Source organism: Pongo abelii, chromosome 1 (genome assembly GCF_028885655.2).
Source record: "Pongo abelii isolate AG06213 chromosome 1, NHGRI_mPonAbe1-v2.0_pri, whole genome shotgun sequence".
NCBI classification, from domain to species: domain Eukaryota; kingdom Metazoa; phylum Chordata; class Mammalia; order Primates; family Hominidae; genus Pongo; species Pongo abelii.
The window spans coordinates 125284593-125296988 of record NC_071985.2 but is presented as its reverse complement, the minus strand read 5'-3'; the positions used below and the strand labels follow the sequence as shown (position 1 = coordinate 125296988).

General features: G+C 37.8%; 1 protein-coding gene across 12 annotated transcripts in view; it reads left to right on the top strand.

Annotated features, from left to right (window-relative positions):
* Positions 1-12396, top strand: part of NTNG1 (netrin G1) — a 365210-nt gene that overhangs the window by 280143 nt on the left and 72671 nt on the right. For all 12 annotated transcript variants that reach the window (XM_002810534.6, XM_063728296.1, XM_002810532.5 and 9 more), the window contains exon 5: positions 10982-11008. In XM_002810534.6, the coding sequence (XP_002810580.2) occupies positions 10982-11008 (27 nt within the window). The remainder of the gene's footprint in view (positions 1-10981; positions 11009-12396) is intronic.

Below are 12396 nucleotides of genomic sequence, written 5' to 3'. Positions count from 1 at the left end.
TGCAAGGTTATTTATTGCAATACCCTGTGGCTGGCTACCTAAGAACTCCTATGACCGCAGTTGTCAAATTTAGTTTAAAGCTTTCCTAAAGTGAAAATGGCTCAGATTTCCTCTTTAATGTCTGCTCCTTCTTTAGTAGAAAAGGCTGGAAGAGTGTGATGTTCACAAACACTTCCTGGCATTCTGGCTTGTCCTCAGGGCAGGTCAACTTGCCAAGGCCACTGGAGAGGCAGCAGGGGAAGGCTGCTGTTGAAGTCCTCGGCTTCTATTCTAACATGACCTTGTTCTTCTACCCAGAACTGTACTTTGAAGTTTTTATTTCAAGACATTTTCACTGGAAAGACTTTCTTGTTTCATCCAAGCTTTCGCATTGAAAATTGATTTCTTGTTATTTTCTTGTTATAATCATCATGGAAATAACTTGTATACCCCGAATCCTTTGCATATTGAAGATCACCAAGTCACTTTCTGACCAAAGGAATGAAACTTCTTTCAGTTTTCCTTGTAGGTCCAATTGTCCACCTATCCCTTAGTTTTACTGGTTTTCTCTATACTTTTAGGACGTTTTTCCTCATTGACGTTAAAATAGGCAGGTGATGGATGGACCCAGTGTCCAAAGGGGTTCAATTCAATATTCCAATCATCAGTATGGCAGAAATTAGATGAAGGGTTTTAGAAACTATCTGCAGATCTGCAGTGGTCCAGTCTTGCAATGGGAATAACCCCTTTGACTAAATCTCTGACACATCAGACTGTGCTTTAAAGCATCTGAGGATGGAAGTAAGCAATTTAGTAGTTTAGTGCACGGACTGTAGGCTGGAATCCCAGTTTCTCCATTTACTAGCTATGTGACCTTGAAAAAGTAAGCCAACTTCTCCAACACTGTTTCCCATCTCTACTGTGAGGATAATAACAGCTATTACCTCCTGTGGATTTTTAGATGGTTGACTAAGCTAACGCATGTAATGTGTTTAGCCTAACACCTGTCACAAAATAAGCATTCAAAAAATAATTTATTTTTAGTTTTTTTCGTAAGACAGTCTTGTCCATTGTTGGACAGTTTTAACTGGTATAAAAGTTACTTCTTATCAAACCTTTTTTTTTTTTTTTCTTTTTAAGTAGTAAAGGAAGTATATCAACCCTGGCTTTATTTCTTCCACAGGTTAACCATTATCGACTCCAATTCTTATGTGCTAATGTTTTCATGTCCTTTACCTGGCTGCCTGCTCTGGAAGTCCTCTAATTCATTAGTGTAGTACTTCCAGCCAAGCACAGGACCTTCAGCAGTTTTATGATTCTCACTTCATATTGCTTTTTCTTACACATATGCATACAGGTACACACACACACACACTCACATGACTCTAGTGGGTACGTTACAAGTTAGTTATCTATGAGGGATACTTAGGATATATCATTGCCTAACATAAGAACACAAAAGCTACAACTTCTGGTCCCTCAAAATCAACTTTTCAGGGACCTAGAAATGCCACTCATCCTGGATAATCTCTAGATTTAGCAGAATATCAAGTAGCCAGGATATTTTTCAAATAGGATGATCAGTTTCTGTTCACCTTCACAAGTTTTAACAAAACAACTAAGAGGTCTTAAATTAAATCAAGGAATGACAAGATTCTTCCCCAAGACACTCAGGCCACCACTCAGGGATACCGTAGATGGGACCTTGCTGGGAGTCATTTGGCTTTGGAGGTCCTCTATTCTAGAGCAGTTCAAGACCACTATTGTATGAAACATGTAGAGCTAAGCAGAAGTGTGCAGAAGGCCAACATTCTAAAATATAGCCACCCCAGTCTGTGAGACACACCACATTTCCCTATGCTTTTCATGACAATAAACTTGACAGAGGCAGAGTAACTTTTGTGATATTTTTATTCATCATGCTTTTATTCAAGACCCAGTGTGTTTTCTTGGACTTTTAAAGCCATGCACATGTATATCAAAATCTTTTCTTTCTTTTTCTACAAAGCTTATGTTTTATAGAAAAGACATTTTTCTTCTCCTTATTGATCTTCATTCTTTTTTGATAGAATTCTATTTTGGATGTCCTTTGAATTTTATTTCTGTCTTCCAAGTAATAGCAATTCTGTCCAACTTCGTGCTTAATTATGATTCTCTTGATTCCCCATTGTCCAGCTCATGAATAAAAGTATTAAATAACTCTTTAAACTCTGATCCCTATGGAATAACACATGTTTTTCTATATATAGATGCTAAAAACTTAATAATCACTATGTAGGAATCATAACTTCAGCAAATATAATATTATACCTATACCTCTCCTTCTCTGGCTATGTTCTTTGACCCATAAAAGCACTCCATGGCCAGATAAGTCTGAGAAATGCTGTACACTATACTGACTATTCATATTGCATTACTATAATAGAAACATTTGAAAAGTCCTACAATAAAGCAACCTATTTTACCCAGTGTTTCCCAAACTTATTTGCTTCATGGACCATTCAATAACTTTCTATAAAACACTCTTATGGGGACATGCTGAGCTGAACAGTTTCTTGCAGCCTAGCCATAGAAATGTCATGGAGATAGACAGAAAACTGAGCTAGTTCAGCTGTATTCAATCTTTTCCTTTTCTCTTACCCACATGGTCTAATATTCTTCAAAGAAAGAAAATCAAATTGGTCTGACTTTGACATTATTTGTTCATAAATCTAACTTGAATTGTTACACAATATCTAGGGGTCCTCTGAGTGATGGAAAGTAATTTGATGACTGTTCCATTATTTTCTCTGGTATCAAGTTTGCATTGACCAATTTATATTTTCCCAGGTGTACACATGTATGTGTCTTTATCCAGACAATTTCCTAAGTGTTTTATATATATCAGTCCATTCTAAACTCAAAATAGTCTTACAAAGCAAATACTACTATTTTAATTTTAAACACATGGAATATTGTGATTTCAGAGGAAAAAGATCTTGTTTAAGGTTTGCACAGCTAGAAAGGGTTAAAGGGAGGATTTGAATCCAGGTGGGTCTTGACTCTGAGAACTGCACATTGCACTGTATTGCCGATCAAGTTAAATTTGAGTGACTTTCTCTGTTCTCCACTGGGATTTAGGCTCCATTTCAATGCCTATTTGAACAAGTCAGTTTTCTCTAAACCTGCACTCTTCCTTCATCTCTGCCTGTTATTTTTCTGCCTTCAAAGATTCCCCTTCTATTAGTCTTTTAAATCTCCATGTTCCCCATCCCGCTTGCTCTCAGTCTACAATTTTTTCTTGACATTCTAGCCTATTCTTGTGGTTTTAGATCTTAGTATTATTGATTTAGTAGTAATCAACCAATTCTAACTTCAATCTTACTAATAAATTCAGAAAAATTTTTCAGCTGTCAGTAAAGATCTCAAAGTCAACATGCTAGATACTAAATTCATTTCTTTCCCCTAAAGCATTTTTCTCTTCACTCTATATTGAAATTCTGCTCATTTTTCAAGACTTCTCCTTGACGCCTCATTGAAGCCTACCTAGATTCTCCTATGCAAAATCAATTACTTCTGTCTCTCTCTCAAATATTGATAATGTGTGTAGATTTACAACTGGTCAACTACCTTTAACCAAAATTATTATAATAATGATAGCTTCCATGTATTAAATTTACTACAGGCTTTTACACTTCATAAAGTACTTTATGTTCTTTATTGGTTTAAATCCCCACAACATCCCCATGGGATATATACTATTATTATCCTCATTTTACAGATAAGGAAATGCAGACACAGAAAGGTTAAGTTGTTCCAAAGTCCCATAGCTAAGATTTAAACTTAGGTCTGTCTCATTATAGGAACTAAAATGTGAGAAATTTAAGAATAGGTCCATGTTTTATTCTTGGTCTTCATCAACGTTTGTGCAATATGTTGTTTTTTTTTTGTTTGTTTTTTTTTTTTTTTTTTGAGATGTAGTTTTGCTCTTGTTGCCCAGGCTGGAGTGCAATGGCACGATCTTGGCTCACTGCAACCTCTGCCTCCCTGGTTCAAGCGATTCTCCTGCCTCAGCCTCCCAAGTAGCTGGGATTACAGATGCCTACCACCACACCCAGCTGATTTTTTGTATTTTCAGTAGAGACAGGGTTTCACCATGTTGGTCAGGCTGCTCTTGAACTCCTGACCTCCGGTGATCCACCCGCCTCAGCTTCCCAAAGTGCTGGGATTACAGGTGTGAGCCACCACGCCCAGCTCATTTGTGGAATTATTTTTGTGAATGGATAAGTAAACCTAATAGCCCTGTAATGTGCACATGGCTACACTGGCTTCCCATTGATTTTCTTGTATCTCCTGGAATATGTGGCCTTAACAGGTCACCAGCTCCAACACAAGAGCCTTCAATCTCCTACAGGAGAGACCATCTGAGTTCTTGGAGGAACTTTAGTGGGAAAAAATCTCACTGGTGCTCATGGTCAATCGAACCATCTAGATAGCATATCGGATGGCGGGTTTTCACAGGCCTCCCCGAGGGTTATTTACCACCTGGGTGGCTTGACTACCAGCCTTTCAGGTTCAGAACCCTAATTTTGTCAGCACAGTAAGAGAGGTTCTTCCACATATGTGTATGACCAAGCTGTAGGCCCAGTGTTGAAAACCAGAATACCAAGTTATTCAGGTACAACCACTGATCTATAGTGTGTGGTCCCTCATCTGACCAGATATGATTTGGAATTCAACATCTTCAGGATTTTACAAAGGTAATACAGTACACATATATTACAACAATACCCATAGCAGAATATTAGGCAACACCATTTAATCAAACATTTTAATATTTCTACAGCAAACATGATTATTCTCAGCAACTCGGATGGAGTAAGACTATAAATAATACCCTCACACCAGTTCCAATACAGTTTTGCCACCAAGTTGATTCAGATCACAGTAGGTCATATTGCAGGTACATGTTGAAAAGAATTTTAATTTTCATAGTTTTTTTTTTTTAATTTGAGGGCTGAATAGTAAAGATCAGGGCCTGAAATAAATGGAAAGACAGTATAGAATGGTGGCTATGGCCCTGAATTCTGGTACCTGGACTCTGGGCTCAAGTTTCCTTCCCAACAGACTGAGATGATCTTGGGCAAGTTACTCAGCTTCTATGTGTTTGAGTTTCCTCCATCTGTAAAATCAGCCTGATTATTGACGTCATAGGATGCTCATAAAAATTAAATGAATTAGTACATGTAAGGCATTTAGACAGTGCCAGCCACGTAGTAAGCAGCAGTGCAATTACCTGCTATAGTCATTATATTTTCCCTGAGACCCAGCACATATGCAGCAAATTCTCCCCTTGGAGACAGTAGCTATGTAGGGAGATATATTGTGGCCAACTGCCTGTCTATTCAACCACAGTATGAAATAACTGTCATGGTGTTCAGATTATTCAAGTCCTTATTGCCAGTGTATTCTCTTTCCTGTAATTAAGTCTATGTGCAGAGCCAGATAATAATCAGGAAGTTGCTTCGTGAGCATGGGATCAGGAAATTTGAATGACTTGAATGTTAATAACATCAGGCTGAAACATCCTGACCCATCCATCCTGCCTCAGGGTCAGCCTTCTTCATGCCAACAGGACACTGAAGGTCTGAAAGTTTGCAGGTTACCACTCCCGGCTCTTGAGACCATGCTAGGACGGTACTGTCACCATATGTGTCAGGATGCTCCTTTTGCGAGGCTTCCACCTTCTGATTAGCTAGTTCTTCCACTCTTCAGATATGCTAACATGGTAAGTCAGGTTAATGTCACCTCTGTTGAGTCTGCCACACACACTCAGGCCCCAAGCTCTGCTACTGCTATAAGATGACTGTGGCCATTTCTGCTTGGATCATTTATGTGATGACTTCACAGCATACTTCTTTGAAGGTGATCTTATTTCCCTCACTTTCAAGTTCCTGGGAGACAACTCATTGCATCTCCTATCAACAGCAGTTTATACTAGGGGCCAGGACTGGAAGAACATTGGAAGTAATTCCTCTGGAATACAAATGAATCTGCAGAATGTTTTCTTACTCATTATCTGCCTTTTCTTCAACTTGAAGAAGTTTTTTTGGAGTTAGAGTTCCTGACGGCTGCAGTCTGGCTATAAGATCTAGTTACCTACTTGATGGGTTTTTCAAACCATCTATCACAACAGTGGTAATTTTTCCTCTCAATTTGAAGCATGCCAAATCCTTATCCCTTCTGCTTCCTTCCTGATGAAAAGCCGCTGAATCTTCCATTGATTCTCAAAAGGAGTTATGGCTTTTAGCACTGTATTAATCAGCTTCTGAAGAGGAGGGTATTTATTTTTGAGATCATCATTTTGACTTCCTTAAGCATAACAGTGTACCCTTAAGCTATTTACTTGGTTGGGGGAGTAGTAAACTTATTTAAAAAGAAGAAAACATCACATTATTATTTTGTGTAATTCTACTAGGTTCTCACCCCCCTAATTGCAGCAGAATATCTTTAAAACAAACATAAGTGGGAGAAGGAAGGGCTGATTGAGGAAAGAATAATTGCAAGTACCTGCAAGACAAGTGCTTTCTCATTTTTTCAGCATATGGTAGCATAATAGCCCTTTGGCTTACTCAACACGTATGTATTTCTGTGGTTGAAGTGACATTTCTATTCTAGAAGAAGCGTTATTATTAAAATAGTACTAATTGCAGAAACTTCTGTTAAAACTCATGCACCGGGGCCAAGCATGGTGGCTCACACATGTAATCCCAGCACTTTGGGAGGCTGAGGCAGGTGGATCACCTGAGGTCAGGAGTTCAGGACCAGCCTGGCCAATACAGCAAAACCCCATCTCTACTAAAAATACAAAAATTAGTCGGACGTGTTGGTATGCACCTGTAATCCTAGCTACTCGGGAGGCTGAGGCAGGTGAATTGCTTGAACCCGGGAGGTGGAGGTTGCAGTGAGCCAAGATCAAGCCACTGCACTCCAGCCTGGATGACAAGACAAGACTCTGTCAAAAAAAAAAAAAAAAAAAAAAACCCTCATGCACACCTGTGCTTCATTTCCTCTGCACAAATTTAACAATGCCTCACACAGGGACTAGAAATTACATGCTCCGATGTTGACTATAAAGGGATGGACTTGGACAAGGCACTTGAATCTCTTTATGCCTCTTCTATAAAATGAAAGGGCTGAAGAAGATGATGTCTTAAATCCCTTTCAGCTTTCATTTTTTATCACTCTTTCTGAATGAACTTATCTAGTATCTTTCCTTCCTTCCGTTCTTTTTAATTTACCTGTCATCTCTTTATCTTTCCCAAGTATTTTTGAGGTTGCTCCAGAAGTGAATTTAAGCTAATGAAGCTTAAACTTCAGGATCCCTCACTGAGCTCCTTCATAATTTATATATATGTATAATTTTATATTTTAATGTTAAGTTATTTTTCTTAAAGAGAAGTCACAGAATTGTACACATTTTATGTCCCACAAAGTCTGCACTTGCCCCTGGGTGTGTTAGGAAAAAAGACAAATACAAATAAGAGTGTCAAAAAATGGAATTTAAACAGAAGATCCGAGAAAAAGAATAGAAAGAAAATAGGCCAAACACTAAATGCTAAACAGTTTCCCCAGCTGAGCATCAAACTGAGCTCTGAGTTTCATGGAAGGCAAAGTGATAAAAGGAATTTGTACATTGCCTAACTCTTGTTATAAGAATGTTGCATGTGTTCAAAGACAAGATGTATTATTAGTATTAACAATTAATATCCATTAATCCTGTACTCTGAGAAATCTCAGTGGAACACTTTATAGGGGATAAAATCACCCTTTGACCAAAAAGTGATGTTTTCACAATGATAGAAAGTTTCATGGAAATAAGTAATAAATTTTTGATCCAATATACATTGAGCAACGCTTATGTCATCAGACATTGTCCCAGGCAGATCCAACAGGTGCAGAAGGGAACAAGGCATGGAACTTGTGCCCTCAGATCTGTCAGGCAAACACATTTAAAAAAATGCAAAAACAAGTTGATAAATTGATCATGGAGGCCTGTACCAAATGCTATGGGATCACAAAGGAGAGAGTAGCTAACTCACGTCAGGGATGTGGAGGAGGAAGGAAATAAATAACTTCTGAGCTCAGTTTCGAAGGTAATAATATTCTTTACATGGTAGTTGTCACTTCACAGAGAATGCTAAAAAACTGCCAACATGTGCCTAGACAGTTTTCCTAAGCACAATCTGACTCTCATTCCTGTGGCTTTTAGACATAGTCACTGTTTGTTGTAAGATGGAATTGCATTCATTGATTCATTCCTCACAAACCCCAAAGACACCCCACCGTTCATGAAATAAATTGTTGCAGTTCATTTCTAACCCTTTCTGTCTTATCCCCTGGAGTGTTTGAGGAATTTCTCCTGGCTTACCTGTAGCCTTTCTAGTGGATTTATGAGTTTATTCAATTCTTTATCTGTGGAGAACCACAAACAAGGTATTTGGACATTAAAATAAGAAGCATTAGAAAAAAATAATGATATTTTAAAATATAGTAGTGGACATCCCTTGGTGTTCAGACATTTTCAACTTCAAAGGTCTTTATTCAAATGAGCAGTTTAAAAATCTTTTCTAAGCAATTCCCATTTTACAGCAGAGGAATAGAAAAAATGACTCATCTGGCAGCACCTCAAAAAATTGTAAGCCACAAAATGAGGAACAGCCTGAATTTTAAGCAACCAATGTTAGGTAATAGAAAACATCTTCATGAGAAAAACAGAATCTCCTAATAGCCTTGCTTGGCGAGGTTTGGAAACTTGGAACAAACATTGCTCCCCTGCCCTGGTACCCCCAAAGGAATGAAAAAATTTCTGCATCTTTCTAAAGTATTCAGCTGCAGCAAATACTGCATCAAACAGTCTTGTGGCTTTCTTCTTCATTGTATCGTGCCAAACACCCTGAGATCTCTGCCTTGCATAATGCCTGGCCTTCTGGCACCATGTAAGTTTGTAAAGACATGAAAAGTCTCTTCCTGCCATCCCAACTTCCATTCTCTTCGGTGGATTACAGCAGGCAAGCAGTGCCTTGCAATGGAGCAGGATTTTCAATCATGGGGAAATTTGGAACTTCTGCAATTGATACTAAAATTGTGATGCTGCCATCATATCTCACTCAACAGAGGATTTGCAAAAAAAATAAAGATTCAGTATCGAGTCACTGTCACACAGCAGCAAAGGTAGTCTACTGAAGTGTCAGGTCAGGAATTCAGCGGTCCTTTGCAGAAATCACGTTCAGCTTGAGATTCATACGGTGGAGTTAAAACATGGACATGGAAATTTGGATTTCTAGTTTTGGTTGATCAGGAATTAAGCTGAAGAACTACAAATTCTGAGCATTTAAAATCAAGATATTTTTGTGTTTCTAATAACTAAAATTAAGACTTCATTCTTTCCAGGGTTTAAAAGACTCAGAGTAAGTCTTAATTTCTTATTCTCTCCTATCCACTAAAAAATAGGAAAATAGTTTTTGGTTTTAAAGAATACAAAGCTAGAAATCTCCGACCAAGCTAAAATGATTAGTTAAAATAAAACAAGGGCTGTTGTTCAAAGACAAATACTAAAATAGAACCTTAATGATTTTTGCAGTTACCACCTGTTACTATACTTCAGTGATGTGAAGAACAAGTCTGAACAACTCATTAACAGCTATCGTTTATTGGCCGCATACCATGTGTCAGACATTTTTATGGATTATCTCATTCGATCCTCATGGCAGCCCTATGCAGTAGATCTTATTAGCCCTTTTTCAGATGAGGAAACAGTGCAAAGAAGCTGGCAGACTTGCCTAAAATCACCCAGCAAGGCAGTATAAAGCAGAATTCTCACTGAGTTCTGTCTGATTTCCATCGCATGCTCTCCTACCCAAATTAGTGGTGAAGATGTAAATCTCTGGCTTTTAATTAACAGCATCTATCATAATGTGGCTTGGTGAATGAGCTATAACAATAATAGTAATCATAGCAAAGATGGACCTAGTACATACTACCTGTCAAGCAATACTCTGAGTGATTTACATCTATCAGTTTATATAACTCTTGCAGCAACCCTAAGAGGTAAAAAACTGAGCTACTGAGGGCAAAAGCAACTTGCCCCGAAGTCATGTGGTCAGTGAAAATTTAGGAGTTGGAGTCAAGCATCAGACTCAGAGAGCCTGGCTTCTGAGCCCAGACTATTGGTCACAGCACTATAATGCTAGGTTAGATACAGACTAAATTCATGTCCACATTTATACCAAGTCCAGCCATATTCTGAAATGGCTTCTCTACCTTAGCACAATTTGTGAATTAAAGTGAAAGCTGAAAAATCGATGAAGCCCGTGATCAATATACACAACCTAATGTATTCTTGAATTATTCTGCTCAATTAAGTTTCTATTACAGAGTTTAATCCACATATCTGACAAGTAAAAGAATAAAAATGATAGTTATATGAAATTAATCAAATAAAATGCCAAGTGATTTTCAACAGCTAACACATGAATCTCATAACACATTTTAAAAGGTCTATTGCATATGCGAATATATTTGCACAGGTCCATAGAGTGTATATTTGGTACCCTGTACCCATAACTTAAGCCTGGTTTAATATCTAGTTTGAACCACATACAAATGTTCATTAACCTTATAGGGAAACACAAAATGTTGGATGTCAAAAGGCTTACTTGGACCAGATGCCGAAATGAGTATTAACTTCCCAACTCTGATGAGCCCAGGAGTTCTAGAATGAAACAAAATGGTTTCAATTGCTGGAAATTGTGTGTGTGTGTGTGTGTGTGTGTGTGTGTGTGTGTGTGTATAAAATGTGTATATGCATATATACGTACACATGTATTTTGTGTGTGTGCTAATTTCCTAATAGTCTGAATGTTATCAAGTGTCAAGTTTCTAAGATTTTTATATTAAGTTAAAGATGTTATGTACTAATAAATAGCTAACAGCTTTTCTTTATTGTTTTCTTTCTCTCCAGGTATCCCCAGTATTTCCAGTATTGGTAGTAAGTAAAAACAAAAACAAAAACAAAAAAAAACCACCAAACCAAGTCTAGGCTAGCTTTGCTTTGTTGTTCCGCTCCTCAGATCTATTTTCCCAGTGTCCATTTCTGATGTAATAAGGTATTTTCTTTGTGAATTGCATTTTTGTGTTGATTTTCTGCACAGATTTGGTGAGAACACAGATAAAATTATTATTTGTGCATAACTCCATGAACATGGCAGTGCTACGACTTTTCTGACTACTCTTAACCAGTGAGGGCTACCTAGACTCAGGTGCAATTCCTTAGATAATCATCATCATTTAGCAAAAATATAAGTAGTCCTATTTATCCATACTTAGTAACCAACAAACAAATTGAACTCTCTCTCTTAGACTGGATTTGGATGTCTAACATAATTTTAAAAAGCAGAAAATGAAAGCCAATGAATGCCTTGGGTATATGCATTAGAACCCAAGAAAAAGTCCATGAAACCAAGGGGAGGGAATTTTGTTAATGCATTAAACTCTAGATTTTGTGAAGGCCTGAAACAGGCAAGTTTGTGATCAGTAGTCTTTCTGGAGAGATAAAGGATAAAGAGAATCTGTACATTCATTTCTCCCTCCTAAAATACAATGATCTATGTCTTCTTGACTACTTAGCTTTGAGTTTGATATAGAAAGAGTATAAAAAAATGTGCGGAATTTGGGAGTGAGAGTACTAGAAATTCCTTTGATAAATCTGTTAGTATGAATCTAAGCAATTGGAGAGAAACCCCCCTTCAACCATCTATAGAACACTTCTCCAGCATCACTACAAAGAACTGTCTTCCAGCTATCATGGGAGCACCAGGTGTAGCTCCTGCTTCATGTGTAAAATAATGGTGCCCTCATGCCAAGCCGGAAATTCGCATTAAGAAAATGCCCAGTAACTTTACAGAGCAAAATTTTACATATTTTTTATATATTGCACCCTTTATCTCTAATGGCTAAAATCTTTGAACAACTACTAAGTAACTGATTAGAAATAAATTACTGAGGAAGCAAGATTATGCATGGTAAGCGGAGAGAATTTTCACTGTAGTGTCACCCCCTCACAGGCTTGTGTCATAGGTGCTGTGCCAGGCAGGGTGATCGCAGTGTAAATAGCCATTGAATAATTGCGATTCCCAGCATCCATCTAAAAAGCAATACTCTGATAATTTGGATAAAGCAACTTCCTGCTTCTTATAAATGCGCAGTCAGGTTTCCCAATTTATAAATCAACCCAGTTTACTTGAGCTTGTGAATAGGCCTGGACACTGATTTGTTAAGCGCTAGATGTGGTAAATGCCATGAAAATTGGCCACTTTGTAAATAGAAGTGTTCACATCCATTTAGAGATACCAGCCTAATGCTACAGCATCGTCTTTG